The 17,581-nt window shown below is 40.7% G+C and overlaps 1 protein-coding gene across 1 annotated transcript; it reads right to left on the bottom strand.

Annotated features, from left to right (window-relative positions):
- Positions 1-16,363: 16,363 nt before the first annotated feature.
- On the bottom strand, positions 16,364-17,537 carry MRPL51 (mitochondrial ribosomal protein L51). Its single transcript, XM_036117686.2, has 3 exons — positions 17,285-17,537; positions 17,090-17,200; positions 16,364-16,681 (listed from the first exon to the last, which is right to left on the bottom strand). Exons 1-3 carry the CDS (start codon positions 17,361-17,363, stop codon positions 16,485-16,487), a joined length of 387 nt encoding a protein of 128 aa, XP_035973579.1. The 5' UTR covers positions 17,364-17,537; the 3' UTR covers positions 16,364-16,484.
- Between the last annotated feature and the right edge of the window lie 44 nt (positions 17,538-17,581).

The raw sequence follows: 17,581 nt of genomic DNA on the forward strand, positions 1-17,581 counted from the left end.
GCCAGTCACAGTCGCTGGCGGGCCTCAGCTTGCTGTTGCCCAGACCCCAGAGTGCTAGGTAACGAGGCGGTCCCGCCGTCTACTCACAGCGGGGCGCGCAGACCCTACGTTCCCATCCCTCACAAACAGCTCTGAGGTGCAGAATCCATCGAGGCAGAGCCGGGGCCCTTGTCACCCAGTACCGGGCGCGGGGTTCGGTCCCTCCAGAGCAATTACGAAGGCTTCATTCATCTTTTCCCTTCAACATAGCCAGCAAGCTCCTCAAGCAATGTTTCCTAAAACGAACTCCCCCTGCAAGCCCTCCCCTTCTATCCCTTCCACATAGGTCACCACATCGACTCAGTTGCCCGAATTAAAAACCTGGAAACCATCCTAGATTTCCTTACCCGTTCATCTGTACCCCTCTTCTGATAATTCACCAAAGTTGAGTCGATTTTTCCTTCTTCATTTCTCAAGGATTCGCTCCCCCTCTTATCACGGTCCTACTCTCACTTTAGGCTATTATCCCTTGCCTGGACGCCATCAGTTGTAAAACTTAACCATTATTTCAGCTCCCGTTAAGAAAAAAAGGTAGCAAATAAACTGACACCACGCTTTCTTATCACTTCGAATTTTTATTTTATATTTATTGAAAGTGTAGATTTATACAGATACAGATTCTATCACAGTTCACTCTTGTACGTACATAAAAAGGAAATTTAAAAAGAGTAACATGGTAACAATAGTCCCAAAACTTCACATTCAGAGCCTGACTCCTAGGATTCTTTTTTTTTTTTTTTTTTTTTTCTGACTCAGTCTTACATGTCCATGATTTTTCACACAATGCAGCCCTCTGTGCATGCCATCAAGGGCTGTGGTGATGCAGCATTTCTTAAAAGAATGTTCCTCTTCTGTCTCTGGAATTTTCTTCCAAGCCTCAGACACCCATTTCACAAGTTTTAATTCTTCTGAGTAGGTATGACAAATACAGTATGACTACTGTCTGGCTGATAGTTATAATGAAACATCCCAATTTAGATGTTAAAATGAAAAAACAAAATGCCTCCTAGAATCAATGAAATATATATCTTTCTGCTTCTAGTCTTGCCCTCCCTCATATCCATCCTCTAAGAAACCACCAGGAAGATCTATCCAAATGTCACAACCCTGCTTAAACCCTTAAGCCCCACCAAATCTCCCTTGGGGGAAAAAAAAAAAAGGTGAAAAAGTCAGTGAATTTTTTAAAAATTAAGATGTTTTTAAACTTGTTGAAAAATAATTATAGATTCACACGAGGTGGCCCCAAAAAGAGTACAGGGAGGTTTCCCTATATCCCTTCACCTAGTTCCCCACACTGGTAACAGTACAGTATTAAAACCAGGAAATTGACATTGGTACAATCCACAGAGTTTATTCATATTTCACAAGTTTTACATGCATTCGTATATGTGGTTTTATGCAATATGGGTGTAGATTCCTGTAACCACAACCACAATCACCATACAAAACTATGACATTACTACAAGGCTCCCTGGTGCTATCCTTTTATAGCCACACCTGCGCCCATCCCTAACCCTTGTCAGCCACTAATTTGTTCTCCATCTTTATAACTTTATTTTCAAGAATGCTATATAAGTGGAAGGATACAGTATGAAACCTTTTAAGATTGGCTTTTTTTCCAGGGTGCCTGGGTGGCTCAGTCATTAAGCGCCTGCCTTCGGCTCAGATCATGATCTCAGGGGTCCTGGGATCAAGCCCCGCATGCATCAGGCTCCCTGCTCAGCGGGAAGCCTGCTTTTCCTTCTCCCACTCCCCCTGCTTGTGTTCCCTCTCTCGCTGTCTCTCTCTCTGTCAAACAAATAAATAAAATCTTTATTTTTTTTTTAAAGATTTTATCCATTTAACAGAGAGAGAGACAGCGAGAGAGGGAACACAAGCAGGGGGAGGCCGAGCAGGGAGCCCGATGTGGGGCTCGATCCCAGAACCCTGGGGTCATGACCTGAGCCGAAGGCAGACACTTAATGACTGAGCCACCCAGGTGCCCCTAAATAAAATCTTTTGAAAAAAAAGAAAAAAAAGATTGGCTTTTTTTCCTATTTTTGCCTGTGGATGTCCAATTGCTCCAGGACCATTTGTTGAAAAAGCAGCCCTTCCTCCATGATGCCCTTGAAATCCATCCAACTTACCAATTTTCATTGCTGAATAGTATTCTGTGGAATAATTTGTTTAACCATCTACCAGATTAAAGGACATTTGGGCTGATTTCAGGTTAGGGCTGTTATGAACAGTCATGTACAGGTTTCCATGAACATGAATTTTCATTTCCCTGGGATAAATGCCCAAGAGTGCAATTACTGGGTAGGAAAGTAATCGCATGTTTAGTTTTAGAAGAAACTGCCAAACTGCTTTCCAGAGTCGCTTTACCATTTAAATTCCCACCAGCAATGTATGTGGGATCCAATGTCTCCACATTTTCACCAGCATTGGTGTTTTTCTAGCCTTTTCGATAGGTCTATAGTGATATATCATTGTAGTTTTAATTCTCACTTCTCTGGTGGCTGATGATGTTGCATATGTTTTAATGTGTTTTTTACCATCCATGTATCCTCTTTGGTGAGGGCTCTGCTCATGCCCTTTGCCCATTTTCTAATTGGGTTGTTCCTTTTTTTTACTATTGAGTTTTGGGAATTCTTTAAACATTCTAGATAAAGTATTTTGTCTGATAAGTGGTTTCTCCTGTTCTGTCATTTGTCTTTTCATCCTCTTAAAGGGAACTTTCATAGAGCAAAAATTTATCAACTTGTCCTTCTATGGATTATACTTTTGGTGTAAAGTCTAAGAACCTTTGCTAGCCCTAGACCCTGATGATTTCTTTCTTATTTTATTTTCTAAAAGTTGTATATTTTTTATGTTCCACATGTAAGTCTGTGATCTATTTTGAGTTCATTGTTGTATAAGGTGTAAAGTTTAGGTCAGAGTTCATTTTATTGCCTATGGATGTCCAATTACTCCAGGACCATTTGTTGAGAAAGCAAACCTTCCTCCGTTGAATTGCTTTTGCACCTTTGTCAAAAACCAGTTTGGCGGGTGCCTGGGTGGCTCAGTTGGTTAAGCCACTGCCTTCAGCTCAGGTCATGATCCTGGAGTCCCGGGATCGAGTCTCGCATCGGGCTCCCTGCTCAGCAGGGAGTCTGCTTCTCCCTCTGACCCTCCCCCTCTCATGTGCTCTCTCTCTCATTCTCTCTCTCAAATAAATAAATAAAATCTTAAAAAAAAAAAAAAAAAACCAGTTTGGCAACACAACCTAACGGCACACCTAAAGGAGCTGGAAAAAGAACAGCAAATAAAGCTTAAAGCCAGCAGAAGAAGAGAAATAATAAAGATTAGAGCAGAAATAAATGAAATAGAAATCAAAAAAACAGTAGAACAGATCAGTGAAACTAAGAGCTGGTTCTTTGAAAGACAACAAAATTGATAAACCCCTAGCCAGACTTATCAAAAAGAAAAGAGAAAAAACCCACATAAATAAAATCATGAATGAAAGAGGAGAGATCACAATGAATACTAAAAAAAATACAAACAATTATAAGAGAATATTCCAAGCAATTATATGCCAACAAATTGGGCAACCTGGAAGAAATGGATAAATCCTAAAACATAGGGGCGCCTGGGTGGCTCAGTCGTTAAGCGTCTGCCTTCGGCTCAGGTCATGATCCCAGGGTCCTGGGATCGAGCCCCGCATCGGGCTCCCTGCTCAGCGGGAAGTCTGCTTCTCCCTCTCCCACTCCCCCTGCTTGTGTTCCCTCTCTCGCTGTGTCTCTCTCTGTCAAATAAATAAAATCTTTAAAAAAAAAAATCCTAAAACATATAAACTACCAAAACTGAAACAGAAAGAAATAGAAAAATTGAACAGACCCACAACCAGGAAAGAAATTGAATCAGTAGGGTGCCTGGGTGGCTCAGTTGGTTGAGCGACTGCCTTCGGCTCAGGTCATGATCCTGGAGTCCCTGGATCGAGTCCCGCATCGGGCTCCCTGCTCGGCGGGGAGCCTGCTTCTCCCTCTGACCCTCCCCCCTCTCATGTGCTCTCTCTCTCTCTCTCTCATTCTCTCTGTCTCAAATAAATAAATAAAATCTTAAAAAAAAAAAGAAATTGAATCAGTAATCAAAAATCTCCAACAAACAACAGTCCAGGGCTGGATGGCTTCCCAGGGGAATTCTACCAAACATTTAAAGAAGAGTTTATACCTATTCTTCTCAAAATGTTTCAAAAAACAGAAATGGAAGGAAAACTTCCAAAGTCATTCTATGGGGCCACCATTACTTTGTTTCCAAAAAAAAGACAAAGACTCCACTAAAAAGGAGAGTTACAGACCATTATCCCTAATGAACACAGATGCAAAAATTCTCAACAAGATACTAGAGAATCAAATCCAACAGTACATTAGAAGAATTATTCACCATGATGGGTGCCTGGGTGGCTCAATTGGTTAAGCAACTGCCTTCAGCTCAGGTCATGATCCTGGAGCCCCAGAATCCAGTCCCGCATTGTGCTTCCTGCTCAGCAGGGAGTCTGCTTTTCCCTCTGACCCTCCCCTCTCTCATGCTCTCTCTCTCTCTCTCTCTCATGCTCTCTCTCTCTCTCAAATAAATAATCTTTAAAAAAGACACTTAAAAAAAAGAACTATTTTCCATGATCAAGTGGGATTTATTCCTGGGTTGCAGGGGTGGTTCAACATCTACAAATCAATGTGATACACTACGTCAGTAAAAGAAAGGATAAGAACTATATGATGCTCTCATTAGATGCAGAAAAAGCATTTAACAAAATACAGCATCTTTCTTGATAAAAAACCCTCAAGAAAGTAGAGACAGAAGGAACATACCTCAACATCATAAAGGCCATATATGAAAGACCCATATTCAGGGGTGCCTGGGTGGCTCAGATGGTTAAACGTCTGCCTTTGGCTCAGGTCATGATCCCAGGGTCCTGGGATCAAGCCTCACATCAGGCTCCCTGCTCAGCGGGGGGGCCTGCTTCTCCCCCTCCCTCTGCTTCTCCCCCTGCTCATGTTCTCTCTCTCTCTCTCTGTATCTCTGTGTCTCGAATGAATAAATAAAAAAATCTTTAATATCATCTTCAATGGGGAAAAACTGAGAGCTTTTCCCCTAAGGTCAGGAACACAACAGGGATGTCCACTCTCACCACTGTTGTTCAACATAGCACTGGAAGTCCTAGCTAAGCAATCAGACAACAGAAAGAAATAAAAGGCATCCAAATCAGCAAGGAAGAAGTCAAACTTTCACTGTTTGCCGATGATATGATACTCTATGTAGAAAACCCAAAAGACTCTAGCAAAAAATTGCTAGAACTGATACACAATTCAGCAAAGTTGCAGGATAGAAAATCAACATACAGAAATCTGTTGCATTTCTATACACCAATAACAAAGCAGCAGAAAGAGAAATCAAAGAATCAATCCCATTTATAATTGCGCCAAAAACCATAAGATACCTAGGAATAAACCTAACCAAAGAGGTAAAAAATCTGTACTCTGAAAACTATAGAACGCTAATGAAAGAAATTGAAGAAGACACAAAGAAATGGGAAAACATTCCATGCTCATGGATTGGAAGAGCAAACATTGTTAAACTGTCTATACTACCCAAAGCAATCTACATATTCAGAGCAATCCCAATCAAAATAACACCAGCATTTTTCACAGAGCTAGAACAAACAATTCTAAAATTTGTATGGAACCAGAAAAGACCCCAAATAGCCAAAGTAATGTTGAAAAAGAAAAGCAAAGCGGGAGGCATCACAATTCCAGACTTCAAGCTGTATTACAAAGCTGTAATCATCAAGACAGTGTGGTACTAGCCCAAAAACAGACACATAGATCAATAGAACAGAATAGAGAGCACAGAAATGGACCTACAACTCTATATATGGCCAACTAATCTCCAACAAAGCAGGAAGGAATATCCAATGAAAAAAAGACAGTCTCTTCAACAAATGGTGTTGAGAAAACTGGACAGCCACATGCAGAAGAATGAAACTGGACCACTTTCTTACACAACACACAAAAATAAATTCAAAATGGATGAAAGACCTAAATGTGAGACAGGAAACCATCAAGATCCTAGAGGAGAACATGGGCAGCAACCTCTTTGGCCTGCAACAACTTCTTGCTAGATACATTTCTGGTGGCAAAGGAAACAAAAGCAAAAATGAACTATTGGGACTTCATCAAGATAAAAAGCTTCTGCACAGCAATGGAAACAATCAACAAAACTAAAGGGCAACCTACCAAATGGGAGAAGATATTAGCAAATGACATATCGGATAAAGGACTAATATCCAAAATCTATAAAGAACTTACCAAGCTCGGGGCACCTGGGTGGCTCAGTCATTGTCTGCCTTCGGCCCAGGTCATGATCCCAGGGTCCTGGAATCGAGCCCCACATTGGGCTCCCTGCTTGGCGGGAAGCCTGCTTCTCCCTCTCCCACTCCCTGCTTGTGTTCCCTCTCTCGCTGTGTCTCTCTCTGTCAAATAAATAAATAAAATCTTTAAAAAATAAATAAAAATTAAAAAAATAAAAAAAGAACTTACCAAACTCAACACCTCAGAAATAAATAATCCAGTTAAGAAATGGGCAGAAGACATGAACAGACATTTCTCCAAAGAAGACATACAAATGGCCAACAGACACATGAAAAAGTGGTCAACAGCACTCATCATCAGGGAAATACAAATCAAAATCACAATAAGATAACACCTCACACCTGTCAGAATGGCTAAAATTAACAACTTAGGAAACAACAGATGTTGGGGAGGATGGGGGAAAAGGGGAACCCTCTTACACTGTTGGTGGGAATGTAAACTTGTGCAGCCACTCTGGAAAACAGTATGGAGGTTCCTCAAAAAGTTAAAAAATAAAACTACCCTACGACCCAGCAATTGCACTACTAGGTATTTATCCAAAGGATACAAAAATACTGATTCAGGGTGCCTGGGTGGCTCAGTTGGTTAAGCCACTGCCTTCGGCTCAGGTCATGATCCTGGAGTCCTGGGATCGAGTCCCGCATCGGGCTCCCTGCTCAGCAGGGAGTCTGCTTCTCCCTCTGACCCTCCCCCTTCTCATGCTATCTCATCTCATTCTCTCTCTCAAATAAATAAATAAAATCTTTAAAAAAAAAAAAAAAATACTGATTCAAAGGGGCACATGCTCCCAATGTTTATAGCACATTATCAACAATAGCCAAATTATGGAAAGAGCCCAAATGTCCATTGACTGACAAATGGATAAAGAAGATGTGGTGTATATATACAATGGAATATTACTCAGCCATCAAAAAGAATGAAATCTTGCCATTTGCAATGATGTGGATGGACCTAGAGGGTACTATGCTAAGCAAAATAAGTCATTCAGAGAAAGACAAATGCCATTTGATTTCACTCACATGTGGAATTTAAGAAACAAAACAGACGAACATAGGGGAAGGGAAGGAAAAATAAAATAAGATAAAAATAGAGAGGGAGGCAAACCATAAGAGATTCTCAACTACAGAGAATAAACTGAGGGTTGCTGGAAGGGAGGTGGGGGGGATGGGCTAAATGGGTGATGGGCATTAAGGGGGGCACTTGTTGGGGCCCCTGGGTGGCTCACTTGGTTAAGCAGCTGCTTTCAGCTCAGGTCATGATCTTAGGGTCCTGGGATTAAACCCTGAGTTGGACTCCCTGCTCAATGGGGAGTCTACTTCTCCCTCTCTCTCTGCCCCCCTCCCACCCAGTTCATATGCTCTCCCTCTCTCTAATAAATAAATAAAATCTTTTTTTTTAAAAAAAAAAGGAAGGCACGTGTTGTGATTAACACTGAGTGTTATATGTAAGTGATAAATCACTAAATTCTACTCCTGAAACCAGTACTACACTATATGTTAACTAACTTGAATTTGAATAAAAACTTGAGGAGAGCCTGGTTGGCTCAATCGGTTAAGCGTCTGCATTCAGCTCAGGTCATGATCTCAGGGTCCTGGAATGGAGGCCCCATCGCTGCCCACCCCCCGCCCCCACGCTCAGCAGGGAGTCTGCTTCTCTCCCTCTCTCTCTTCCTCTCCCTCTGCCCCTCCCCCCACTCGTGCTCGCTCGCTCTCTCAAATAAATAAATAAAATCTTCAAAAAAATTTTTAAATAAATAGGGGCGCCTCGGTGGCTCAGTCATTAAGCGTCTGCCTTCGGCTCAGGTCATGATCCCAGAGTCCTGGGATCGAGCCCCGCATCGGGCTCTCTGCTCGGCAGGAGGTCTGCTTCTCCCTTTCCCACTCCCCCTGCTTGTGTTCCCTCTTTCGCTGTGTTTCTCTCTGTCAAATAAATAAAATCTTTAAAAAAAATTTTTTTTAAATAAATAAAAACTTGAAAGAAAAAAATAAAAAGGTGTTATTTCTCTTTAAAAAATCAGTTTGGCAGGGGCGCCTGGGTGGCTCAGTCGTTAAGCATCTGCCTTCAGCTCAGGTCATGATCCCAGGGTCCTAGGATCAAGCCCCGCATTGGGCTCTCTGCCCGGTGGGAAGCCTGCTTCTCCCTCTCCCCCTCCCTCTGCTTGTGTTCCCTCTCTCGCTGTGTCTCTCTCTGTCAAATAAATAAAATCTTAAAAAAATAAAAAATAAATAAAAAATCAGTTTGGCATACTTGTGCAGGTCTATTTCTGGGTTCTCTATTCAGTTCCACTGACCTGTATGTCTTTCCTTCTACCAATAACACACTGTCTTAATTACTGTAGCTATATAGTAAGCCTTAACATCATATAGAATTATTTCTCCCACTTCATTGTTCTTTTTCAAAATTGTTTTAACTGTTCTAGATTTTTTGCCTCAAAGGTTATTTTTATATTTTTTTATTTTTTTTTTAAGATTTTATTTATTTGACAGAGAGAGACACAGTTAGAGAGGGAACACAAGCAGGGGGAGTGGGAGAGGGAGAAGCAGACTTCCCACTGAGCAGGGAGCCCGATGCGGGGCTCGATCCCAGGACCCTGGGATCATGACCCAAGCTGAAGGCAGACACTCAATGACTGAGCCACCCAAGGCACCCCTCAAAGGTTATTTTTAAAATGCATTTATGAGCTGACAAGAGAATAAAGACTGTGTAGACCAAAAACTAAGTTAAAGCTGGTACTCAGAGAGATAAGCTGAGCACTGAAGCCTGTTTTGCCTTACGGGCATTTGCTAAAAAGTTGAATTTAGGCATGGTGATGGCCTCACTGGATGCCACGGTGGCAGAGGAGACAGAGCTCAGGGCTTTTCTAGGGTTGGAAATCTAACAGAAGGTCCCCACCATAAAGTCAGAACCCCTATATTGCCATGTAAGAGTGGATTTAAAATATACTCACACCCACACTGCCCTAGGGGACTTCATAGAACATTGCTTATCTGGAACCTAGGTGCCTAGTGGAGATCTGTTTTTTGTTTTTTTTTTAAGATTTTATTTATTTATTTGACAGAGAGAGTGAGAGAGGGAACACAAGCAGGGGGAGTGGGAGAGGGAGAAGCAGGCTTCCTGTCGAGCAGGGAACCCGATTCGGGGCTGAATCCCAGGACCCTGGGATCATGACCTGAGCCAAAGGCAGATGCTCAACAACTGAGCCACCCAGGCGCCCCGGAGATCTGTTTTTTTTTTTTCTTTTAAATACTAGCAGAGAATTTATAACCACAAGTATGGTTTTTCTGCCTGAATTTTTTGTTGATCCTAACAATAAGATGGTAAGAATTTAAAGTGGTTTTAGGTTAATAGTGCCACCAAGCACCAGGCAGAAGCAATGCAATCCTCTCTGGATGAGCTCATCCTCAATCTAGGCCCTGGGGAATTTCCACAGATAGAGTTCCAAGAAATATAAATTGTGGTCAAAAATTGCAAACAAATAAGGAACAAGGTTCCAAGAGCAAGAGCCAACAGAGATAGAGATAGAGATAGAGATAGAGATAGAGATAGAGATAGGAAATAAGAAAGTTAGAAAATCAAACCAAATAGTCCAATGTCCGACTAATAGGAGTTCTAAAAAGAGAAAACAGGATATGAGATAAAATGAGAAAACAGGATTATAAGAGAAATACAAAAAAATTTTCCTGAATTGAACAAATCCTTCTGGATTAAATAATGTGCTATGTGCCCAACACAAAGAAAAAAGGAAGCACATCAAGACACATTTTTACAAAATCAGAATATTATGGAAAAAGAGAAGATCCTAAAAGAATTCAATAAAAGGGGAAAAAAGGAAAAGGAATCAGAATGGCATCTCAATACAGTATTAGAAATAGAAGACAGTGTGGCAGTTCCTTTAAAATTCTGAAGAAAAATGATCATTAATCTAGAATTCCCTACCAACCAAACTATCCATATAAGATCAATATAAAAAATAAGATCAGTATATATCAAAAGGTAGAATATAGACTTCTTTCAGCATCAAATTCTTACCTCCCTTTTCAAGTAGGTTACTACAAGATGTGCTCTGGCAAACAAGAAAGAGAAAGACAATAGATGTGGGGTATGGAATGCTGGATCCACACACTGGTGAAAGAAAATCCTTGGAATGGTAGCTGTGCCACAGACCCAGAAAGAATGTGTCCTGACTGAAATAAGAGGATAGAAAAAAACTGGGAAAGTCTCCAGAGAAAAAAATTGATAAAGTATCTGACATGTTTAAATATTTGAAAAATAATATGAACAATTATTTTTACAGGTGTGATGAGACATATGGAAAAAAATTAGAGCTAGATACACAGAAAATTATACAAAAGAAAAAAGGCAATTACTAACTTAAGGAAAAACAAAAAGTTAAATACGAAATAGAAGTTACTTCACATTTATGTCAATTGATTTTTCAACAAGGGTGCCAAGACCATTTAATGGGGGAAACAATAATCTTTTCAACAAATAATGCTGGGACAAATGGATGTCAACATGCAAAAGAATGAATTTGGATGCCTTCCTCTCACCATACACAAACATTAACTCAAAATGTATCAAAAACTTAAATATAAGAGCTGAAACTATAAAAGTCTTAAAAGAAAACATAGTTCTATGTCTTCATGGCCTTGGATTAGGCAATGGTTTCTTACATATGATAACAAAGGCACAAACAACAAAAGAAAAAATATACAGGGCATCAGCAAAATTTAAAACTTTTGTGCTTCAGGGCACCTGAGTGCCTCAGTCAGTTAAGCCTCTGAATCTTGATTTTGGCTCAGGTCATGATCTCATGGTTGTGAGATCTAACCCCAAGTCAGGCTCTGCACTCTCTCCCTCTCCCTCTGCTCCTCTCTCTAAAATAAATAAATAAATACAATCTTCTTAAAAATAAAACTTTTGTGCTTCAAAGAATGTGATCAAGAAAGTGAAAAGAATTCACAGAATGGAAGAAAATATTTGCAAATCAGATATCTGATATGGTAATTGTCTAGAATATATAAAGAACTCTTCCAGCTCAATTATAATAAAAAAGTTTGAAAATGGACATAGGATCTAAATAGATATTTCTTAAAAGAAGATATGCAAATGGACAATAAGCACAAGAAAAAATGCTTTACATCATTAGCCATCAGGGAAATACAAATCAAAGTGACAATGCGATACTACTTTATGCCCACTAGGATGGCTACAGTGAAAAACAAAAACAAAAACAAAACAGATAATACCAAGTGTTGCCACGCATGTGGAGAAATTAAACCCTCATATACTGCAGGTAGAGATGCAAAATAATGTGGTCAATTTGGAAAAGAGTTGGCAATTCCTCAAACAGTTAAACATAGAGTTACCATGTGACCCAGCAATTCCACTTCTAGGTATATATGTAAGAGAAATGAAAATGTCCACACAAAACCTTGTTACACGAATGTTCATAGGTCACATTATTCAGAATAGCCAAAAAGTAAAAACAACCCAAATGTCCACTAACTGATAAATGGATAAATATGGTGTGGTATATCCATACAATGGATTATTCAGCAATAAAAAGGAAGTACTGATACATGCTACAACATGGATGAACCTTGAAAGTACTATGCTAAGTTTAAAAAGCTAGTCACAAAGGATTAAGTATGGTGTGATTCCATTTAGATGAAATATCCAGAATAGGCAAGAATCTATAAGGACAGAAAATGGATTAGTGGCTGTCTAGAACTGGGAGGGAGGGGAAATTGAGAGTGGCAACTAAGGAGTATAGGGTTTCATTTTGGAGTAATGATGAAAATGTTCAAAAATTGAGTATGATGACGGATGTACAATTCAGTGAATATACTAAAAGCCATTGAACTGGGCAAATTGTATCTCAATAAAGATACAGAGTTTTTAAATAAGAAACACATGTTATTCCACAGTACACTAAGTAGTAAACAATATTGCTGTGGTCCTAATAATGTAGATACTGCCTACTGATTTAAGCCAAAATGCTGAGATAACTATAATGAAGAGGACTGGGGGTGGGGACTATAAGAAAGGAAGGGATTGAGAAGTATAAATCCAGTTTCCTGACAAGATAACTAATAGAAGCCACTGGCTTTCTCTTCCCATATCAAACCTGGAGAATCTATTGAAGCTATAAAGAATCATAAATTTCAAGAACTAAGAACAAAAGCAAAGGAATGTGGTATATATATTGGTAGATATATATACCAGTGTGGTATATATATGTATCGGGGAGACTGAAGACTATAGTTATGGGTTGAATTGTGTCCTTCAAAAATTTTTATGTTAAAGTCCTGGGGCACCTGGCTGGCTCAGTTTTTGGAGCATATGACTCTCGATCTTGGGGCTGAGTTCGAACCCCACATTCAGTGTAGAGATTACTTAAAAATAAAATCTTTTTTCAATTTTATTTTATTATGTTATGTTAATCACCACACATTACATCATTAGTTTTTGATGTAGTGTTCCATGATTCATTGTTTGCGTATAACACCCGGTGCTCCATTCAATACCTGCCCTCTTTAATACCCATCACCAGGCTAACCCATCCCCCCAACCCCCTTCTCTCTAGAACCCTCAGTTTGTTTCTCAGAGTCCATAGTCTCTCATGGTTGGTCTCCACCTCCGATTTCCCTTTAAACAATTTTTTTATGTTGAAGTCCTAACCCTCAGTACTTCAGAATGGGATCTTATTTGGAAATAGGGTTGTTGCAGATGTAATTAGTTAAGATGAAGTCATATTGGAGTAGAGTGGGCCCCACTCTGGTATGACTAGAATCTTTATAAAATGGGAAAATTTGGAGACACGCACACAGAGAGAATGCCATTTTAACATGAAGGCAGAGATCAGGCTGATATGTTTACAAGACAAGGAACACCAAAGATTGCCAGCAAACCACCAGAAGCTAGGAGAGAGGCAAGAAATAGATTCTCCCTCATAACCCTCAGAAGAACCAACCCTGCTGACACCTTGATCTCAGACTGCTAAGCCTCTGGAAATGTGAAACAATAAATTGCTGTTGTTTAAGCCACCAAAGTTGTGGTATTTTGTTATGGCAGCCCCAGAAAACTAGTATATACAGCTATCTTGAACTACATTGTTTTATACCCCAAACCAGCAACAAACATACATATATTGTACATGCACATTACATATGATTGTGTAATAGGTGGTGAGAATACCAAAAGGTACTTGAGGCTGTGTAAAGTTTGACCTGTTATAATAAACACTGATAAGTTTAAGAAACTAACAAGACTAAATAAATGCGTTTCTTAGAATATGAATCATCCTAGACAAAAATAGAACATTTTTGGGGTGGCTAAGTGGCTCAGATGGTTAAGCGTCTGCCTTCGGCTCAGGTCATGATTCTAGGGTCCTGGGATCGAGCCCCGCTTCGGGCTCCCTGCTTGGCGTGGAGCCAGCTTCTCCCTCTCCCTCTACTGTTCCCCCTACTTGTGCTCTCTCGTTCTGTCAAATAAAATCTTAAAAAAAAAAAAAATAGAACATTGTTTTTCTGGGAGACCACATGATCTTTACTTATCCATCAAAAGATGTGTTTCATTTTTTTATTCCTTTTTCCCCTATTCCCCTCCCGAGCCACAGACATTATAAATTGCTTGATATAATTGTTTTTGCAAAATGTGTACTATTTTCTGTTCATGTACTTTTAATTTACATACATGATGTTTCTTTTTTAAAAGACTTTATTTATAGGGCGCCTGGGTGGCTCAGTCGTTAAGCGTCTGCCTTCAGCTCAGGTCATGATCCCAGGGTCCTGGGATCGAGTCCCACATCGGGCTCCCTGCTCGGCAGGAAGCCTGCTTCTCCCTCTCCCGCTCCCCCTGCTTGTGTTCCTGCTCTCGCTATCTCTCTCTCTGTCAAATAAATAAATAAAATCTTTAAAAAAAAAAAAATAATAAAATAAAAAAAATAAAAGACTTTATTTATTTGAGAGAGAGAGAGAGGGCACAAGCTGGGAGAGGGGCAGAGGGAGAGACAGAAGCAGGCTCCCTGCTGAGTAGGGGGAAGGGTATAGGGAGAGGGAGAAGCAGACTCCTCAATGAGTGTGGAGCCCAACATAGGGCTCCATCCCAGGATCTTGAGATCATGACCTGAGCTGAAGTCAGACTCTTAACCAACTGAGCCACCCAGGCACCCCCCACATTTTCTTTATCAGTTGATAGACATTTGCGTTGTTTCTTCTTAAAGATTTTATTTATTTTTTGACAGAGAGAGACACAGTGAGAGAGGGAACACAAGCAAGGGGAGTGGGAGAGGGAGAAGCAGGCTTCCCGAGGAGCAAGGAGCCCGATGCGGGGCTCAATCCCAGGACTCTGGGATCATGACCTGAGCCGAAAGCAGACGCTTAATGACTGAGCCACCCAGGCGCCCCTTGGGTTGTATCTTCTTTTTGGCTATTATGAATAACAATGCTATGAACATGTTTTCATTTGTGTTGGATATATACCCAACCCGGAGTGGAATTGCTGGGTCATATGCACCACTGAGCACTCTTCTCTTCCCTGCTTGAAATGTTCTCCCACTTCTTTCTTCCCTTACTGAAATCCAACCTCTTCTAGGACACCTCTCCTGATCAGGCCAAATACAATCTCTTATCTAGATCATTTATCTCCGTGTCAGAGGTTTCCAAACATGGCTAATTAAAATTACCTGAGGGATTTTAATCAGAATTATTGAAAACTAGAGGAGTAATACTTTGAATAAGTAAAAACCTGGAAACAACCTAAATATCTATCAAAATGAAACTAGTAAAACATTATGTATGGTATAGAATGTGAGGATATAAAATATCCAAGTTATATTAAGTAAATAAGAAAGGTACAGAACACTGGGTATGGAATCCTACTCTTCTCAAAAGGAGATATACAGTTAATATATGCTTGTACATGCACAGTATATGTCCAAAGGACTAAAAAAAATCTTTTAAGAATGGTTGCCTCTGGGAAAAAAGAGTGGTGACCTCTGTGAAGGAGCACAAAAAAACAGGCTGTGAGAAAACTTTTTACCTGATTACCCTTTAGTAATTTTAAATTTTGCATTGCATGTATGGATACATTTTTAAAATGTGTTTAAAAAAACAACAACACATAGATGTGCAAAACTCAGCTCAGCCCTACAGATCACAAATCTTTGGAGGCAGGGAGCAGGCTTTTGAAATTACGAAACTACCAAGATGATTCTGATGATCAGTCAGGCTTAGGATGTAAACCATTCATATGGTACTCAATGCCTCCTATTAAAGCGTACATGCGTGAATATATCTTTACTCCCTAACTAGAAAAGCATATTATCTATTACATTTTGTTATTCCTACAGTTCTCAGCTCAGAAAAGGTACCCAATATTTTTGATGAGAATAATGCAGAAGCGTAATTCCACTTATCTGTTACATTTCAACCAATGTGAAAGTGTTTTTAAAAATACATTTAACATAACAGAATTATGAGGCAATTAAAAATACCATTTTCAATACATGAAGGGCTAAATGTCAAAAAGCGCCAACAATAATTTTTCTTTTTTAAAAGTTATAGGTAGGGCGCCTGGGTGGCTCAGTCGTTAAGCGTCTGCCTTCAGCTCAGGTCATGATCCCAGGGTCCCGGGATCAAGTCCCACATCGGGCTCCCTGCTCCGCAGGAAGCCTGCTTCTCCCTCTCCCACTCCCCTTGCTTGTGTTCCTGCTCTCGCTGTCTCTCTCTCTGTCAAATAAATAAAATCTTCAAAAAAATAAAAATAAAAATAAACAAATACATAAAAATAAATAAAAGCTATAGGTATGGCTAGTCTGCAAAGGGCAAGTGGTTAAGTCCAAACCATAGGACTTATGGATGAGTCAGACTTCATAGTCTACTGGAATGAGTAAAAGTAGCATCTAGTGTAAAATAAAGTGTGTGGATAACAGATTCCAAAGAAGCCCCATTTTATTACAAGGAGCATACAAATTCCTTTCCTTATAAGGAAAAGTACTGTTCCCCTTCTCCCGGGTGACAGATGTGCCTCTTCCACAGTTCCCAGCTTTCTCTTCTACCGATACTTCCCATGTCGATTAAAGTGTTTGTAGAGGTAGTTGATGCGTTTGTTAAGGTTGTGCAGGTCATCAAGGAACATCCTATTTCCAACCATTTTCTTCTTTCGGATACAACGTTGTAATTCATTCCCCTTCCAGCCTCGAAGCCATTTGGGGCCCTTGATCAGTTCTTTGGGGTGCATTTTGAAGTCTCCTGTGTAACGTGAGAGAACGTATTAGTTCCAAGACAAGTGGGAAGTGAGCCTCGACCCAGTTAAGCCTTCAGCACACAGTTGCACTTCCCTGAGCTACACCTACAGACAAGACACATTACACCACATGTTCAAGAGCACACACTCTGGAGCCAGGCTGCTTGGGGTTCAAATTCTGGCACTGCCATTTACTAGCTTTGGGAAAATCACACAACGTCTCTGTGCCTCAGTTTCCTTGCCTGTAAAGTGAAGAAGTTATTATAAGGAGTAACAGCACCGAACACAACCTAAATAGACACGTACATGTCTGCTCTTACGATTGAGCACGGTACCATTCCTACACAGGTGGAAAAAAATCTTTACGGCACAAGTGCCATTCTGAAATTCTGTGCCATGGAGTCGCGTCTTACCCAGGATCCCGATGTTGTCATACACCCCGAACATGGCCCTCTTCTCGTTCCAACGATCAACCACTTTGGGAGGAGGGAGGGTGAGCCTTACGTGGAACATTCTAGGAACACCTAAGGATGGGGAAGAAATGGAATGAATATGAGCCCCTTACAGACAAGCAGTTCTTGGGGAGTTTTTCTACATCAGCCACTTACCCAAAGAGAAGCTTCTGCAGGCCAAGGGCACCCGGCCCCATAGGACCCTTCCTGCCCCCAAAAAGAGGCTCCCTGCCATTGCTCTCGTCTCTCCCCCACAACAGCACCCGCACAAGCATAAGAATAGCGTCGCACGTGGCCTTCAAGGAGCTGACAGGTACCCTCCGCTCTAGCGTCAGAGGTCCCTAGGTGGAGGCAGCCATCTTGGGCCTCACTCTGCCTCGGCCCCTCCTTCCCCAGCCATAAGCCCCGCCCCCCGGGTTCCGGTGTAGAGAGGCCTTGACACCCTCCCGCCCC

Source organism: Halichoerus grypus, chromosome 6 (genome assembly GCF_964656455.1).
Source record: "Halichoerus grypus chromosome 6, mHalGry1.hap1.1, whole genome shotgun sequence".
NCBI classification, from domain to species: domain Eukaryota; kingdom Metazoa; phylum Chordata; class Mammalia; order Carnivora; family Phocidae; genus Halichoerus; species Halichoerus grypus.

What these genes read in the sequence shown, in the direction of transcription:
- MRPL51 (XM_036117686.2), bottom strand. Translation starts at nt 17,363, where the DNA reads ATGGCAGGGAGCCTCTTTTTGGGGGCAGGAAGGGTCCTATGGGGCCGG. An exon ending in CTGCAGAAGCTTCTCTTTGG is followed by an intron (nt 17,201 to 17,284) that starts GTAAGTGGCTGA and finishes CCCCATCCTTAG; the next exon opens with GTGTTCCTAGAATGTTCCAC. An exon ending in TGACAACATCGGGATCCTGG is followed by an intron (nt 16,682 to 17,089) that starts GTAAGACGCGAC and finishes CACGTTACACAG; the next exon opens with GAGACTTCAAAATGCACCCC.